This window comes from Melopsittacus undulatus, chromosome 4, assembly GCF_012275295.1.
Source record: "Melopsittacus undulatus isolate bMelUnd1 chromosome 4, bMelUnd1.mat.Z, whole genome shotgun sequence".
Taxonomy (NCBI): domain Eukaryota; kingdom Metazoa; phylum Chordata; class Aves; order Psittaciformes; family Psittaculidae; genus Melopsittacus; species Melopsittacus undulatus.
Genome location: NC_047530.1, coordinates 66,849,950 through 66,867,401, shown reverse-complemented (window position 1 = coordinate 66,867,401; position 17,452 = coordinate 66,849,950). Strand labels below are relative to the sequence as shown.

Sequence of the window (17,452 nt, the reverse complement as noted above, 5' to 3'; positions counted from 1 at the left end):
AAATACATTAATTTTAGAGAATGTAACCTATTAAGGGAAAAAAATAGTATTTCCTCTTGAAGGCAGTTTGACACAAGCAGGAAGAAAAACGTTCCAACAAAATTGTTTGGAAATGGGTCCATTTTACTTCTGCAAGCATTGAGAACCGACTTTTCACGTTAAAAGACTGACTTTTAAAGGGGAGATTTTGGTATCTGAAATACTGGAAACTCTGGTCAAGATGATGGGGCAAAATACACCCGAAAAATAGATGAGTAACACCGGAAAGCTGAAAGATAACAGCACTGACTTTCCCACCAGTATCTGGCATCAGGTATGCTTACCTTCCTTATACCATGCACCAGCACTCAGACCATCTGAGGGTGTTTTCCAAGAGTTAAGGATAAAAGTTTGACTAAATGCCTCCTGGAAAGCCCCATGTACTGTATTCATAAGAGACCTTGAACAAAACCTAAACAATTGCAAAAAATGTTGGCAGTTGCAGAGACGGCCCTGGCCTTGACCCTTCTGATTCTAGAAACGCTGTTTGTTGGTTGTTTTTTTCAGTATTTACTTCCTTTTCCAATGCAGTTTGAAACTTGAATAGGAATAAAAACTTGGTATTTTTTTGCTATAAACCATAATTGTAGACAAAATGCCTATGTTCTAGTATGAGGTTTAAGTAACCATTTAAACGCTTAATAAAATTTATGTATTTTACTGGATAGCCTAATTAACACTATTTATGCTTTGGCTGCACGCACATACAGGTCTACAAATACGTATGCGCTGCAACAGTAGGGCATGGATGACGTTTTTCAACCAGCAACACGCGGCTCCCGTGGTTACTGCTAATCCACACAGCTGGCTGAGGATGAGGAGCTAGCTCCCCGTTCCGCCATCCTCCGCGCTGCACCGGACCGAGTACGCGATGAGCAGCGGCCACAGCGGCGGCTCCGAGCGCTGCGGCTCCAGCCGGTCACCCAAGGCCTCCCCAAGCCCGCCTCCCCGCGTCTGACGCCATAAACAGGCGCCTCGGCGCGGCCTGCCGGCCCCGGCCATGGCTCATCGCGGGCCGCCCCGAGCTCCGCCCCTGCGCAGCGGCAGGGGCGCCGCTGCCCCATGCGCTGCCCGCTCGCCGCCTGAGGGTGCCGCCGCCGCCCGCGCCCGCGCCCGCGCCTGGCCTGGCCCTGCCCCATGGCTTCCCCTGCGGCGGCGGGGCCTGGTGCCGCGCTGCCCCCGGGCGCGGCACACCGCGACTTCTACTGGCTGCGCTCCTTCATCGCTGGAGGTGGGTGTCCCGGGTGGGCCCTTGCCCGGCGGCGTGCGGTGCCTGGGCTGTGGTGGCCTTCCACGGGCTGCCAGGAGTGGGATAGCCGGCTTCGGCGGAGGAGAGCAGGGCGGGCGGGCCGGGGTGCGGAGCTGGGGGAGAGCAGAGGTCACTTCCGTGTCAATATCCCCTGTAAAGCTGCTGTCGAGAGGATTGTCACTAGGGGAAGTGGGGGTTTCCTCCCCCGTCACGATCTGCTAATGCGCGGTGGCTCGCGTCTCGCATGTGTATCAGCATCAGTGAGGAGTCCCGGGCAGTCGCAACTAGAGTCCGAGAGCTCTAGCCCTAGCCAGGGTACGGGGAAAGGTTGGTTGTCCCCCTCCGGAAGCAGTTGCGGCTGCGGCTGAGAAGATTCAGAGATTGTGAAGCTGACGGAAAAAGCCTCTTTGTTCTTCCCACGGGGTGTCGTCGCATATGCGTGGTTTGCAAGGGGACAGAAAGACGTTTCGTTTATTTAAATCTTTCATGTCAGTGTGTGCTCGCTGTTGCATCTCTGGCTCTGAAGCAGCGCAGGATACACGGTGGACACGTACCTCACTCCTCTGGGAGAACAGCCAGGGCAGTTTTCCGCCGAAGGGGAGGAGGGAACCAGGTGGGAAAGTGCGTAACTTTCTCTGAAAGGTTCTGCTGTGACTTCGGCAGCTGAGAGCAGTGGAGTCCTGGGTTTTTGTAATCTGGAAAAGTAGTTCATATGTTTCATTAAGGTCTTAATAGTTTTGTAGCTTATTTCTAATAGAGGCTGTTTATTCATCATAAGGGCTTTTTTCAGTCCATGAGTTTCTCCTCCCTTATTCCATTTATTTTTTTTTTAAAGAAATACCTGATTTGTCTCTGATGTAAAGAACTTTTACAACCCATCACTTTTCTGTTTTCCCTCTTGGAAAGGTGTTGCAGGATGTTGTGCCAAAACAACTACTGCACCACTGGATCGAGTAAAGATTTTGCTGCAAGCTCATAACCACCATTACAAACACCTAGGTAAGATGGTTGCTGTCTCATTTTTTGTTTTAAATTCAATGTGTATGGCTTGGGCATGCTGATGTATATGATGTGGCTGATAAAAAAGAAGGCATTGACTGGACAGAAGGTTGCATCAGTCTGGTCAGTTTCTGTGCCATGTTTTGTTAGTGCTTAAGAAGAAAAGCAAAGCTCTGTGCAAGTAAGTTGTGGCATTGGTTGGTGTGTTACAGATTGAGATGTCAGAATAATCCTCAATAAGGCATGTAAGAGCTCAGCTTGATCTTCCCCTCACTGAAGCCTGCAGGAGATTGGTAATCACAGGTTCAAAGCTTGGATCATTTATGTAAGAAACGTCACTGCTGCTGGTAGCAGTCTGGTACAGTGATTGCCAGTTCTCAGGGCTCAGCAGCCCTTGTTAATGGGTGCTGGTAATTACAAGATAGTGATTACTGAATCCTGCAAAATTCATACGTGCTTGCTTACAGACAGCAGCATGGTGGTTGTGAATTGAAGGTAAAAGTGGATTTGTGCAGCCGATCTGTCTTCTGCATCTGTGTTGCATCATGGTGAGAAAAGAAACCTAGTTAGCATGTTCAAAACCATTCTCTGTGGGGCTGTAACAGTGCCCTCTTGTGCATAGCATTTGAGGTATTTTATGTCATACGTTTTTGAAGTATGTCATAATTTAGGTTCTGAATACAAGTGTGTTACATTGTCAAGAAAACAAATGGAATAGGTTAATTTTACATGTAACAACACTTTGGAATTTTTCCCCTCAGACACTAAACAGAAACAGTGGAGTTTTTGTGAAGATATTCACTTGACTGTCCCAAAAAGGGAAACACAAATAGGGTAGTGTTTTGGTAACGTAAGTAGACACTCAGATCTGCAGTCTAAGAATTGAAGTCTGAAATAATTGGTTTGACTGATATATTCAATTTTTATTTTCTGTTTGCTTTGTACTGTGCCATAATTAGCAAAATCTTCTTCCCTATTTAGGGTGTTAGATATGATGCTGATTATTTGAAATGTGTCTGACTTGACTGCATATCCTTGTTACATGCAGGCAAAGAAGAAAATTATGTGGGTGAGATACCTATAAGTGCAGAGACATGATAGATTGATTAGTTAACCAAAGCCCTCACTAAATGTTTTTGCTGCCCTTGGTCTGGCATTGGTGCCACACGGCTCTTGGAGCATGTGTTTTAAGAAATAAGAACAGTAACTCCTCATGACAGAATAGAGAGAAATTTTAATCATGGCATAAGTATTTGCATGACCTTAGAAATACATTTAATATTGTATTCTTGGAATTCCAGAAACTAAATAATATTTGTTTTGGTGAAACTTCCATTTGAAGTTTTTCAACTACGCTTTTTTTTTTTTTAACTGGCTGAAAGTAAGATAAATGTGTGAGCCTTTTTCTTGTTCAGCTCTTATATAATTAAATAGTTGCATATGAATGAAAACTGTTTAATTGTTAGTTTGTTCCTTTAAAAATAATTTGAAACTCTATTTGATAGCAATTGTGCACAACTGATAATATGTTTATAATAAAACTGTAGGTTTTTCTCAGACTTTGTGTGATCTTGTGTTGTTTCTTATCTATTAAGGGAATAGGGTTGCTTCACATTGCAACAATTCTGGGACAGGAAGTGTGAAATGTTTAAGGTGGAAGTAGTGACAGTCTTAAACTCGTTTACTTCCTGTCCTTCATGATGGCATGTAGCAATATCAGATTGTTTTCCCATGGTTTTAGATTTTTAAGTATTTTAAATTGGCTGAATTGCAAGTCAACCAGTTTCTTTCCTTCTGTTGCTAGTATTAGCTTCTGTGGGTGGATAGCATCATCTGCAGTAGGATTACTTGCAGTCCAGGAAGTCATGGGGCCTGAATGTGTGATTTGGAAAGAGGTTCATTGAGTCTGGGAGGTGAGAAAACTGATAAGACTTAACCTTAAATCTCCTGCTTCTGGCAGTGTTTGGGCACTGAAGTGGATTTTCCACTCTCACAGTTAATAGGCAACACTATCCAGCCTCAATTCTATGCATACTTTCTTACTGTTGTTAATATTTGCTTGATTTATTTTTTCCCCTCCCCACAAAAAATATTTTTTTTTGTATTGCTGGCAGGAGTGTTTTCTGCATTGTGTGCTGTCCCCAGAAAGGAAGGTTACCTTGGGCTGTATAAAGGAAACGGGGCAATGATGATTAGAATCTTTCCATATGGCGCAATTCAGTTTATGGCATTTGACCAATATAAAAAGGTAGTTGTATTTATTTTGCTTTCTTTTTCATTTTCTTTGTTCCCTGCCTACAATGAATACATATTCTTTAAGTGGTCAAAACTAACACTGACACTTTTACAATATTAATTAGCTGCATGTCTTTTCTAAGTTTGCTTATTAAGTTTATCTGAATCTACCTGTTAAAAATGTCAGGACACCAGTGAAACTTTTTGTAGTATTGCTTAAGGAGAAAAAAAACCCCACTGATTCTTGTACCTTTGTATTGTGAGAATACTTTTTCTCTTTTTAATGAAAAAAAAAGTCTCAAGTCTGCTGCTGTTTATATTGCTATAAAGTAGCCCTTTGTGAACAATGTAGCAACAAAATGTGAAATGGAACCTATTGTGTTGGGATTCTTAGTACTTGATGGATGGAATAACTTAAATTTGAAAATTTGTCTGGATATGACTGTTATATTTGACCTGACAAATGGCTATGTTAGGATCTAGATAGAAATGACCTGGAAGAGAAAATGCTTATTTCAGGGTTGTACAAAAGTGGTGGAATCCTTTCTGCTCTTGTGTATTTAATACATTAATACATAATAAATCCATGTAACTCCTTTTGGAGGTCAGGTGTTAACATGAACATGTTTTAAATGTTCCTTATATGTGGCGAAGAATACCATTTTACTGTTAGGGATAAGGAATTCTGTGTTGGGAAGGTCAGACTGAATACCCAGTGAAGTAAATCGCATGATCTTGACTGAAGACAGTGAGACTGAAATTGTGGTTCCCTTCTCTAAAGAGCAAATTCCAGAAGGCTGATACAAAGAAGTAATTGTTACAAGTTTTAGAGTTTCTTTTTTTGTGGTACAATCATAAATGCTATAGATTTGGTTTTGTTTTATGTTGTGTTGAATGAAAGACTGCATGCCATGCTTTATAATGATTTACAAATTTGCAAATTTTGAGAAACCTTTTGGCATCAGAGCAGTCTTATTTATTAATTGAAAACAACATTTAAGATGTTTTGCAGAAATGTGTAGAATGGGAAAAATATAAAGGAAGATACAAAATTATTTTCTTGATAGCAGAAATTGCTTTTAAAGTAGTCTGATAAAAGCTTGATTTTTTAAAAAATCCATTTAAAGTCTTAAAAACAGCCTTATAGGAGTATGTTTCATATGCTGTGTGTAGAAGAAAAATTTACTCGTCTCAAATGTCCCACTTTTCAGCTTTTCTCAGTATCCTTTTCATTCTCTCACGCAAGGATAGTATTCAGTTTACCTTGTATAACATATTAAAGATAACTAATCAGTCTAGTTTCTGAAGTAAAAAGTACAAATACTTTCAACTAATTCTGCCTTGTTAGTAGAATTTTGGCACTTTCATGTTTTTAATAAGAACTTGGTAATGGCAACAATGCTCAGAAAATTCCTTTAACAGTAATTAAGTGATTTGGTTTGCATTTGTAGTGTTGTAAACTTTTTGGAAACAGCTGCAGAGGTTACATGAATGTGCCAATAAACTGTGTGCTGTACTTCCCTGTGTTTTCTGATGTACGATTATTGTAAATGTGCTGTATTTTGTAGGTAATAAAGAAGCAACTTGGGATTTCAGGGCATGTGCATCGATTAATGGCTGGATCCATGGCAGGTATAGTTCTGTACTTGTATTTCAGACATCCCTTTTGCTGGAAAGTTAATATTTGTTTAGAGGATGATTTGATGTGTTCTCAGGTCAAACTGTTGCAGATTTGTATTAAGCAAAAGTACTAGTAAATGGTTAATGGAACAAATAGTTGCCCAATTGAAAACTGTTTGTCTGAGTTTTCTTTAAAATATATTTGTTCAAGCATTGAATTCTGTGCTGTGTTGTAAAGCACATTTTTACTGTGTTCATTATGGCTTAAAAAAAAGAAAAATCCAGCCTCATCAAGATCAAGTATAAAGATGCAGGTTTCAATAGAATTGGCTCATCAGCCTGACTGCTGTTTCTGCTATGTGGAAAGTAAGTCCATAGACTTAGAGAGAATGGTAAGAATCTGCCCTTAAACACGTCGATTTTTTGGATTTGCCAGGAATGTCTGTACTTTTCAGCATGCAATGGAGGATTTTCATGATACTTTTCAGATCATACATGTGAATGTTAAAAAGCATAATTTATCAGTTAGTGCAGTATCAGTAGAAAAATCCCATTTTAAACTGCCAGTATATAGTATGATTATACATTTCTGTTTTCCTTTTGCTAGTCATTCAGCCATAATTGGCTAAGAAAAAACAGAGAAAGCTAAGTGATAGTGGACTGTTTTTCAGTTGAGGTGGTTCTTTGTGTGCTTTTAGCTTGTAGTTTTTAGGCTTAATACTGTTTTATAAGTAGTTATGACATGAATATTAATATTTAGCTTCTTTTTGGAATAAAAATAATGGGATTTGTTAGCACTAGCTTTAGTTAAACTAGAAAGATCTTATTAAAGTATTTTGTTTTGCATGCCATCAGAACAAAACGAAAGAGATGAAATAAAAAAATCAAAGATCCTAAAACTCAGCAAAACACATTTGGCAAGATATGTTCCAGAACTTGGTTGGCTTTGTATCTGAAAGAAGTGGAAAAAATACCTAGGTGGTTTTTTGTTGACTGTGTTTTTTGTTGTTGTTCTGTTTGGGGTTTTTTTTCTTCTTAAAAAATTTCATTCTTTCCCTCCAGTTTTAATTGTATTAAAGAACACACTCTTCCTCTCCTCTTCCGCCTTCCCCAAAGAAAAAGCTTATTAGCTATTTTGGGACCCTTCTCAGAGACCTGGAATCTGACTTGAGGCACTGTGAAAACATAGACTAATCAGCGTAACTCTGGCAGTGTTGGACATGCTGGAATTCTTTGTGTAGATAAATTAATAGCATCTGGCATTGTTTGAGGCATCTTACTGGTTAAATGTGGTTTGTGTGCTTAAGTAATAGAATTAAAATTAATATACAGTACTACCTGGAAACCATGATCAAATGAAATGTTTCATGGGGTGCATTTAAGTACAATATACTCAACGATATGGTATGGAGAACACCAAAGCTGCATACATGAGTTAGACTTGGGCATGTAGTGAAATCAATACAGCAGCCAGGTAATACTAACACGTATCAGTGTCCTACTTTCTATATTGAGTATGCCAAGAAAATATGAGGAGAAAGGAGACACTAAGAAGAGCTTAGAGTTTGAAATCTGATACAGAAGTTATCTAGGTTTGCAAACAAAATAAGAACAAACTTTTAAAAGCAACTGTTAATATTTCTTGCTTTAAATCCTGTGGCTTAGTTTCTTGCTATCTCCAATAAGGGATAGTACTCTGTTTCTTCCAAGTTTAACTGACTAAAGGAGATAGCACACAGCATGCACCTCAGCATTGGTAGAGAGGGGTCTTCACAGTTTCCTGGAGCCTAACATTACAGTTGAAAATGGATAACCCTTGTTTCTCTTTCCTTTTTGTCCTCTTTACACCAAGTACCCACACAGCTGTCTGCTTTCACTTCCGTCTACACTACTGATACTTAAGTGTTGCTTATGTCAGTGTTTCCAACATTACTAGCAGTCAACAGAAATCGTTTCAAAGGGGTGGGAAACTTCTGAGTATCTTTTGTAACTGATAGGATCAAAAGCATATTCACAGGGAAAACAGGGCAATGAGAATGGAGGCAGTGGGGTAAGACAAAAGAAAAACCTATTGTAATGCATATATTTAAGGAGGCCAAGTTAAAGTTACTGTGGAAACTTTAACTCTGGATTTCCTGAGTCTTGTGTGATTCAAATTTCAGTTGTAACACCTCATTAGCAAATAGATGGTGTATAGCTTCTAAAGAAAGACAGTTGGAGAGAAGATAGAGAAATCATAGAGGTCAGTGGGGTTTAGGAAACAAAATGATGAAATAACACCTATATCACAGGGTGATATTGCAAATCTAAGTATTTCTGTATTTTCTAATTGAAAAATCTGAACTAAAGCACAGACATGTGTATTTCCTACCCTGCACTTGATGAAGTTAAAGATCAAAAAAGCTAAAAAATACCAGATGTTATCTAGAATCAACTCAAATTACATGAAACCTTTACAGAAAACATGTTTTTAGTTTTTTACTTTTAGTAAATGCGATTAGGAAATGGTATGGATCTGGGAGGATACTGACTGTCTCAATCCAGACACTGGGAGTTGCAGTATGTATCTCTTAAGTGTTGAGATACTTCCAATTCTGTCCTGTTTAACTGAACATGGGAGACATTTTTATCTCAACTCTCATTATCTGGGATAGACTTTGCTTCCTCAGGACAGGGAATCAGCCTTGAGATGCTGTGATTTGATTTCTGACAACTCATAATTAGGGAATAGAGATGAGTAATTTTGTTGATTTCATCAGAATATCTTTGTGTCCCAAAACTGATCACCATTCTTCTCAGAAAGGATAGTGTCTCTTCTGAGTCCTAAAGGAAACCTTGATCCCTTGTATATATATTTTGCTTATATGAACAGTAAGCAGTAACATGCCTCTCGCAGTTGCTTCCAGAAAGCATATTTTGTGGCTGATATTAAAAATCCCATTTTTCTTCCCAGAATATATGGCTAGAGGATTTTAACAGAAAAAAAAAAAGGAATGACTTTCTGTGAAGAGTTTGTTTGCTGGTAGAGTTGTGTTTGAGTTATGATGGTTTTATTTTTTTATCCCTTCCCTGTTACGGTTTTCTTTTGACCTTGTGGAAAGGAGGAGAAATTACACACCTACGAAAAGAAGTCTTAATCAGACACTATTAAAACTTAAAGAGGAGGTGGTAATTTCTTGCCAGCATAAAAAGTGTGCTTATCTTCTAGGACTAATTTTTAAAGGTAATGTTTAACTAATTCAGAGTCTGCTAGGAAACACGAAGGTTTTTACTTTCTTTTTCTCCTTCTCCTATTTTTTTTTGTTTGCTTTTTTTTGTTTGGTTCCTTGGTTGGGTTTTTTTTAAGTGCTGGTGCTATGACATCAGAAATGACCTCTGTTTTTAGTAAACAGTTTTAAATGTTCCTGTCAAATCATTTGTCAGCAGTTGAGTGGTTTATCTCAAAACCTAGTAGTAGGAAGTAATTTATTACTCAGGTAACCGTTGGAGGAGTTGTTCTATGTACTGAAGTTCTGTTTCCAAAAGTACAAGGTGGTCAGCATTAATCAATTTTGAAGCAGTTCATAGCTGGATAAATATCAAGATTTGGTTGGGTTTTTTTTTTTTTTTTGCATCTTAAGTTCAGAACTAGGTTGTTTTGGTCAGAGTTTTAAAGCAGGTGTTAACATGAACTATTAAAATGCAGTAATGCAATGCAGTGAAGTACTTTTCATCACTACCACTCTGACTTTCCTTTAAATGCCATTAGAATATATTTAGTATTTTCAGAGGCAGTAGATACATGTGTCTATATCCAGTAATCTATATATCTATATCCAGTACTCACATCAAATTCTGACACAACCTTTTTGAAATTAAACATGTAAATTTGGTGGTTTGCTTTTTTATTTATTTATTGTTTTTTCCCCAAGCTGTGGTTGGATTAAGTTTCATGGTTGCAATCCAGAAAAGCTGATGCAGTTGGCTAGCCTGATGCTTATGAACCATGGACTTAAGTAAGATTGTTCATTTGAATACAGTTAGGCCTGTAAGTCTTTGGAAAATCAAAGCCTAGGTGTGCCGCTCCAGTGAACACAAAGTATAAACATAAATCTTTCATGTGTTCCTGAAGTTAGTGTTCCTATTTGCTGATTATAAGTGACTTTAAGTGTTTTGTTAACCAAATAATTTGTATATGCTATTATATTCACTGCCACAAAAGGAAATTTGAGTTTTCATTATAATCCTAGAATTAGATAAGGTGTAGGTGAGTTTTTTTCGCTTGTTTTGTTTTTGTTTTTAATAAAGGTATTACAGCAGTGATTTGTACTTACCCTCTTGATATGGTTAGAGTTCGTCTGGCATTCCAAGTAAAAGGGGAACACAAGTACATGGGAATTATCCATGCATTCAAGATGATTTACACAAAGGTATTTTTTCTTTTAATCTTCAGTCCTGTCCAAAGCCAAGTATGCTCTTTAAAGAATGTTGCGCTGCATTGAAAATAGTGGCTTGGTGGAAAATAACATGACTTCATTGCGTGCATATTGAATCATTTTAATGTAAAAAATTATCTAGATGCTTCTACTTAGGCTGCTAAGACTACATAAGTAGGAGTTCAAAAACAGCAGAGAGGAGTTGCTTTTCAAGAGCTAGTAGTAATGATACAGAAAAAAAAACTGGGGAGAAGGGGTATGTATAATACACAGATGTCTCTATTGGATGTAGATTTTTCTCCTTCATTTTCACTTCTGTATATCCTGTGGCAGCAGTTCCCTCAATTCTTCAGGCTGAAGAAATGGAACTTGATTTTAGCTCCTTTGTGCTAGATGATGCAAATCAGATTGCTGTCATGTGAATTTGTATGAACAGTCATACAACTTCTTAAGATATCTATTGTATTTCTTGCCAAAAATTTACCTGTATTTTTCTTTCAAAGGAAGGTGGTTTTAGTGGATTCTACAAAGGGCTGATGCCAACTATTGTAGGAATGGCACCATACGCGGGTAAGTCAAAAACAGAACATGGCAATCCTTCAGCAGTTATGTGCACTACTAAATTTACATAATGCATTTGTACACCTAGTTACTTAGCTTCTGTTAAAATAGAAAGATTCTGGTTTTTACTGGATGGAGAGGGGAGGCCAGTAGAAGCACTTGCAACTCTTCAGTCTTAATCTAGAATTGATCAATGTGTCATAAATCAACCTCAATAGGCAAAGCTTACCTTTTCTGAAATTTGGAGGTGAGAGGGAGAGAGGTAAAGTAGTGGTTCTTTCTCTTCTGCTTCCCAGTTTTCCCACAAGAAAGCACTTGAGATATTTTTTCTCAAACAAGTAGATCCCCGAGAGCAGAGAGCTTTATGGATTGAGATCCACAGCCTCTGTATTGGCTCCATCTCCTGGTGACTTTCATATAACTACTTAGACAACTTAAAGCCATGTGGAATGGGGGAACCCCAGAAGTGCACAGCTAAAATATACCCATAATTAAAAGATGAGATTTTCTTCAGCTAAAAAAGATCTTAGGAGTTACTCTTAACTCCTGAGCAATCCAATAATTTAAAACCCTCAGTCTGTCTTATTTAAAGAATTCTTTCAATGTTAATTATAAACACTGATTCATTTGGACAGAAGTTAGCGTAGAAGTTCAAAATATTAGTCTTATTTCTTTCTGCTGAAGAAAAACTTCTAAAAGAACTGGAAAATAGTTTAATTTTTTAAGTGCAGCTTTTTGTTTATTATGATGATGCATTGACAAAGTTTGTTTTTTTATGAAAGTACATTAAATTTTCTTTTAGGTTTTTCATTTTTTACTTTTGGTACCTTAAAGAGCATTGGACTTTCTCAAGCACCTAACTTGCTTGGACGGCCTTCATTAGATAATCCTGATGTCTTAGTTTTGAAAACACACATAAATCTGCTGTGTGGTGGCATAGCTGGAGCAATAGCTCAGACGATATCGTAAGTGTGGGTATTGTTTGTGGGGTTGTTTGTTTGCCTATACAGCCATTTATTCTAAAGCAACTTGTATCTGCGAATATGATTTTACATAAGTCTCATTGTTATTAGTGAAATTTTTAAATCAGGTCAGTCAGACACGGGAATTCATTTATTTCCTTCTGTTTAATTTACTAAACATCTGTTTAATCTTCAGGGTCTTTAAAGATACATGCATTGAGTCAATTAAATTCAGACAGATCTCCTAAAATCAGTTGGAATCTTGTTTGGTAAGCTATGGAATTCTGACCATAAATATAACTTGCAGATATTCATTACTGGAATTTATTTTCAAAACAATGCAACTTGGGAAGCCATAGAACAAACAAAACAAAATAACAATAAACAAAAAAAAGCAAAAAAAAAAAAAAGAAGACCCAAGTCTTAGATATTGTATTTGGCATTTTTTAAATTACTTTGCTTGCTTTCTCCATTTTCATGCTGTCCTGGTCATGTTTTATTTTGTCCATAAAATTAATTTAATAGGCTTTTATGGCATCAACTTTTCACTAAAGCACTACATTACAAATTAATTTTCTGTTAATTCTTAAACTGTTAATTTTGTTTTTGATTCACTCTCCAGTGTTTTACAGACTGTTTTACAGTCTCATCTGATCTTCGTGTATCTTCCTTACTCATGCCAAATGGAATATATTAAGAGATCTGATTTGCTCATTTTGATTGTATAGGGGAAGTCTTCCTTTTTAGGAGAACTTTCAGCTGTGTTGAGAATCTGAGCCACATTCCTGACTCCCTGAAAAGGGAGCTTGGGGGTTGTTCGTGAACTTCTTTATTCTTTTTTTTAAACAATATTCATATAGTCATCACACATCTGGTTGAACTGCTGTTCAAATATCTTTTCTATAGATATCCCCTTGATGTAACTCGTAGGCGGATGCAGTTAGGAGCAGTTCTCCCAGACTCTGAAAAGTGCCTGTAAGTATCTTCTTTTCATCCATAATAATGGAATTTTTAGATGTCTGAGCAAAGTTAAATTCTTAGTTTTAAAAGTAACAAAATAAACCCCCCAAACTATTGTGTTGTTGATTTCTTAATTTTTTTTAATGAGTAAGTTTCCACACAGGCAAAAGTTGCCATTATCATTCTGGGGTTAGGAAAAAAAACCTGAAATCTCAACAACACTTTTGTTAATAATACTGCGTTTGTATTAGTAACACTTCTTTTGCATTAACTCAACTTGCAATGTCTTCCTTTAATAATGGCAGGATTGCTGAGACTGCATGCTTTTACTGAAACAATGTTTCAAAGTGATTTTTAACGGTGCAGAGTCTGTTCGATAAGATGATTTTACACAATATTTGACTTTTCTTGCACTGGTGGTAATATCCCACACGCCACACATTGGGGTTTTCCAACAGAAGTATAAGTACCATATCCGTAAAATCATATTATTAAATCAGTTTTCATCTTGAAAAACTTCCTACATTTTAAATTGCCTCAATAAAATGAAATTGCAGGGCAGTTTTATCTTTGTTACTTTCAATTTTGTGGAACTGCATGTCTAAATCCAGCATGATTAACTGTTAATCTCCTCTATGATGAGTTGGATCTTAGTAACAGTAGTCTCTCTTGGTGACCTTTCATAAGCAAATGTGTATATGTTGCTTACTGTGAAAGCTGACATTCTGTTTTCCTTAGCAGCCTTAAATCCCTTCCCCCCCTTGCCTGTTTTCCACTCCAGATACTTTAAAAATATATGTTAATTTTTATTGGGGGCCTACTTTCTACATTTGCGTCGCCTGCTTCTACAGACACTAGCCTTCCCAGTTTAACAGTATTGTTGCAACTGTGTTTGGAGAGAGCTGTGCCTTGAAGGAGAGTAAGCATATATACCTTCAGAGAAGGAGATCATAAAACAACTAGGAAACCTTAAAGCTTTGAGGCATATGGAAGCTGTTCTTAAACAGCAGCGTCTTTAATAGCTTGGAAATATTGAGCACCTTGCAGATTTTCACATAATTTTGCATTCAACACTCATTTGCTCAGTTTCAGTGTAAGCATGTGAGAAAAACTGTTCTTCTTGCATATATAAAGCAAATTCTGCTTCCAATAAGGTTGAATATATCCATAACAAATTTTAGCACTTCTCTTCTGAGAGAAAATACTAGCTTTTTGTCATTGTGGACAAAGCTACACAGAGAGCTAAACAGAAACTTTCTATGCAGAACTTTAGAAGGATGGGTAGTATGATCAAGTGCTCAAAGAAAGAATAGGATGCAAGCCTACATACTGATCTGTAATGCAAGAAGTGTGTGCTACATTGAGCAAATTATGTTTCTGTTACTCTGTATTATATTTGTACGAGAATTGGTGCTTCTCAACTTCCTGTCAGACAGAGAATAGAAGTATAGCCATTCTGATGTAACATGTCTTAGTGTATCTATTAGGGCATGTGTTTTCTGACTTAAACTTCTTTAGATGGGATTGCACTGTCCTCTTTCCAATTCCCAGCTCTTATGGCCCAGTTTCTTCCAGAAGCTCAGGCTGTGTTCTAAGTCCTGGGCAGTCTATAATGCTTTACAAAGTCCCATAGGTTTTTCTCCATAGATCTCTTAAGAACCAAGTGTAACAAGTGTTTTGCAGTGATTTTGACTACTGAATATGTGTATCCAATAATGATTTGAGTTCTTTGTTTTCCAGTACAATGGTGCAGACACTGAAATATGTGTATCAACAACATGGAATACGAAGAGGATTATACCGTGGCTTATCTCTAAATTACATTCGTTGCATTCCTTCCCAGGCTGTGGCTTTTACCACATATGAACTTATGAAACAATTCTTGCATCTCAACTAATTTTTATTTTAGAAGACTTTACCATAAAACTACATTATCAGTCCTTAAAATATATTGGTGAGCAAGTTGCTTGAAGATTAAAAAAAAAAAAAAGTTACTTGTTGCTGTGGAACTGCTGTTGTCTGACATTTTTATTTGCCAAAATGTGGTTAATTTCATGGAGTCAAACCAGGGGACAGATCAAAATAAACATTAGTTATCTATAAACACTTTTATGCACTTGATCTTCTAGGCTTCATTAGATCAATGTTAAGAATTGCACAGCTTTAATATTACACCCACATTTTATACAGGTTTCAAGCTGTTAGTTATTTAGCTTCATCACCATTCCAGGAGTTACACAGTTATATTGCTTTTTAAGATAGTAGACATCTGTTCTTCTTTAATAATTAAATAAACTGATTTGAAGAAAATGAATGGTTTTCATGTTCAAATATGTGCCAGCTCTGTAAAAGCTGAACTTAAGCGTCTTTTCATTACTTTTTTGCACAAGTTTCTGTATGCAAGAACAATGCATCTGTCTTTAGACTGGTCCATATGACAGTCTCTTCACACATATCAAGAAAAAATGCTCAGTTGTATTTAACATTATTAGAGATCTTGTAATTTGGAAGCTGGTCACTTGGTGTATGTTCTGTTCTGAAAAATGCTACACAAATAAAAGCAGGGGGAACTTTTACAGTGACAAGTGCTAGAAAAGATCTCCTTAAGGCAGGTAGTATGGGCCTACTCTTAAAAGGCATTTCTGTACCTCTTCAGTGGAGTTGAATGTTCTTGATTCAGCTTATTGATGGCTGAGTATTTTACATACTTTCCTGTCCTAGCTTGTGTAAACAGGTTTGTCCCTACCTTAAAACATGGTGACAAACATGACTGCATGCTGCTGCTTTTACTTATTTAAGCATATGGACCACATTCAACCTCTTGTGCAAGAAAAGAAAATGAAGATTGTATTGAAGGCTGTAGATGTGTATATGTACCGTTTCTAAAGTATGGTATGCAATAGACTGTTTTATGTTTTCCTTCTTCTACAGTTCCTTTTGTAGAGGGAATTATTTTACAGACTTGTTTATACATGATTTGTATTGGTACTTTTGATTTTACTCACTTGATTCAGGAAACTGTAAAGCATTTACTTTAAGTGATTTTAAGTTATTTATTGTAAATATTTTAGCAGTGTCTTTCAAGAATTGGCTAAGTGGTGGGTGGCTTAAGATCAATTTGCTTCATCTGGACAAATTTGACAGACTGTATTTTGAGTTATATATTGAATACCAACTTTGTGGCTCATTTTTTTTTTCCCCAGTTTTTCAGAATTATGTATTTCTTTGATACTTAACAATGGAGCTGTGGACAGAAAAAGAAATGTATTTTAATTTATTTTATTAAAAATTTTGAACTAATGTGTGTGATTTGTTTGTATTACAATAAGAAAGAATGCATGTAGGTAAATCTCTGTAACATTGTCATTCTTAATTAAGAGACAACAAATAAGAATTTTCATCTCATCATTTAGTTTCATTTAAATGAACACTAAACAATATCAGTGATTTTTTTTCTTGTCTTGTAGTCCTTGCAGTAGAGCTAAATTAACTGTATTAAAAAAGGACTGATATATTAGCTTTTTTCCCCCATCTCTCTCTTCAGTATTTTCAATGTACTGAACAAGCAAATATCTAATTTTAGACCACAAGAAGTAAAAGATTAGGGTCCAGCAAAGCTCATTTCTATACCATAATCACATACTTTCAAATTATTTTTCCTGTTTACTTTTTCAGCACATGTAAGGAGCCTAAATATCTGACTTTGTCCATATCATAATAATTAGATAGAACTAATAGTTCTATCCAGTAATTTTTTTATTTTTTTTAATCAATTAGCCTTGGTGAATATTTTTAAACCCACTCATTTCCAATACTCTTCGACATAATAGAAAAGAAATCCTCACCATTTTAGCATTCCCTTAATTGGGACAGTCTTACAGAGGCTTATCCATGATATGTGTTGACAATCTCAGTGTGGGGGGAGTTTGTGTGCAGTGATTAAACATTGTGTCTTTATAATAAACTCCATACTTCATCTCCACATTCTTAGAACTGAAAATTTTCCCTACTGATGTTCTCCAGATGTTTTTTTGTTGCTCATTTAAATGATCTGAGACCTCAAAGTTGACAAATTCTAACTCTTCAAATTCCTTCCCTCTTTTCTTAAATAAAGGAGTGCTGAAGGTTATAAGACTTCTTTTACATTTGCACCTCAAAACGACTATGTTTGTTCAAGAGAAACAGGTATAAACCAAAAGATCTCTGTCCTGTCTGCTTGGTCCTTAACTGTGTTTTTATTCTGTGCAATTAGTGTGAGTATGTTCAATTGAGATCTCTGCTTCAGTGATATGAGTGAGGGACTGCCCCTCCGCGCATCCTTGGAGTGGATCTTGGGATGCTTCAGACTGGTCTGAGTTAGGATTCCTGTGCTCTACTCATTTCCACTCCTATTGGCAGAATCTGACATGTTC

The 17,452-nt window shown here is 37.0% G+C and overlaps 1 protein-coding gene across 4 annotated transcripts; it reads left to right on the top strand.

The window, feature by feature from the left end:
• The first annotated feature begins 1,085 nt into the window (after positions 1 to 1,085).
• SLC25A16 (solute carrier family 25 member 16) lies at positions 1,086 to 15,354 on the top strand. Of its 4 annotated transcripts, none has more exons than XM_034062101.1 (9): positions 1,086 to 1,270; positions 2,195 to 2,287; positions 4,402 to 4,535; positions 6,091 to 6,154; positions 10,430 to 10,551; positions 11,061 to 11,127; positions 11,921 to 12,083; positions 12,987 to 13,055; positions 14,781 to 15,354. In XM_034062101.1, the coding sequence occupies exons 1-9, from the start codon at positions 1,177 to 1,179 to the stop codon at positions 14,935 to 14,937; spliced, it is 963 nt and encodes a 320-aa protein (XP_033917992.1). In that variant the 5' UTR covers positions 1,086 to 1,176; the 3' UTR covers positions 14,938 to 15,354. The 4 variants fall into 4 exon arrangements, with proteins under 4 accessions (XP_033917992.1, XP_033917993.1, XP_030909126.1 ...); XM_031053266.2 differs by lacking the exon at positions 1,086 to 1,270 and adding an exon at positions 1,891 to 1,909; XM_034062102.1 differs by lacking the exon at positions 10,430 to 10,551 and having other exon boundaries at positions 1,150 to 1,270; positions 11,065 to 11,127.
• Positions 15,355 to 17,452: the final 2,098 nt, after the last annotated feature.

Coding starts and splice junctions, on each gene's coding strand:
- SLC25A16 (XM_034062101.1), top strand. CDS start 1,177: ATGGCTTCCCCTGCGGCGGCGGGGCCTGGTGCCGCGCTGCCCCCGGGC. Junction 4,536..6,090: donor CATTTGACCAATATAAAAAG/GTAGTTGTATTT, acceptor TGTATTTTGTAG/GTAATAAAGAAGCAACTTGG. Junction 13,056..14,780: donor CCAGACTCTGAAAAGTGCCT/GTAAGTATCTTC, acceptor TTTGTTTTCCAG/TACAATGGTGCAGACACTGA.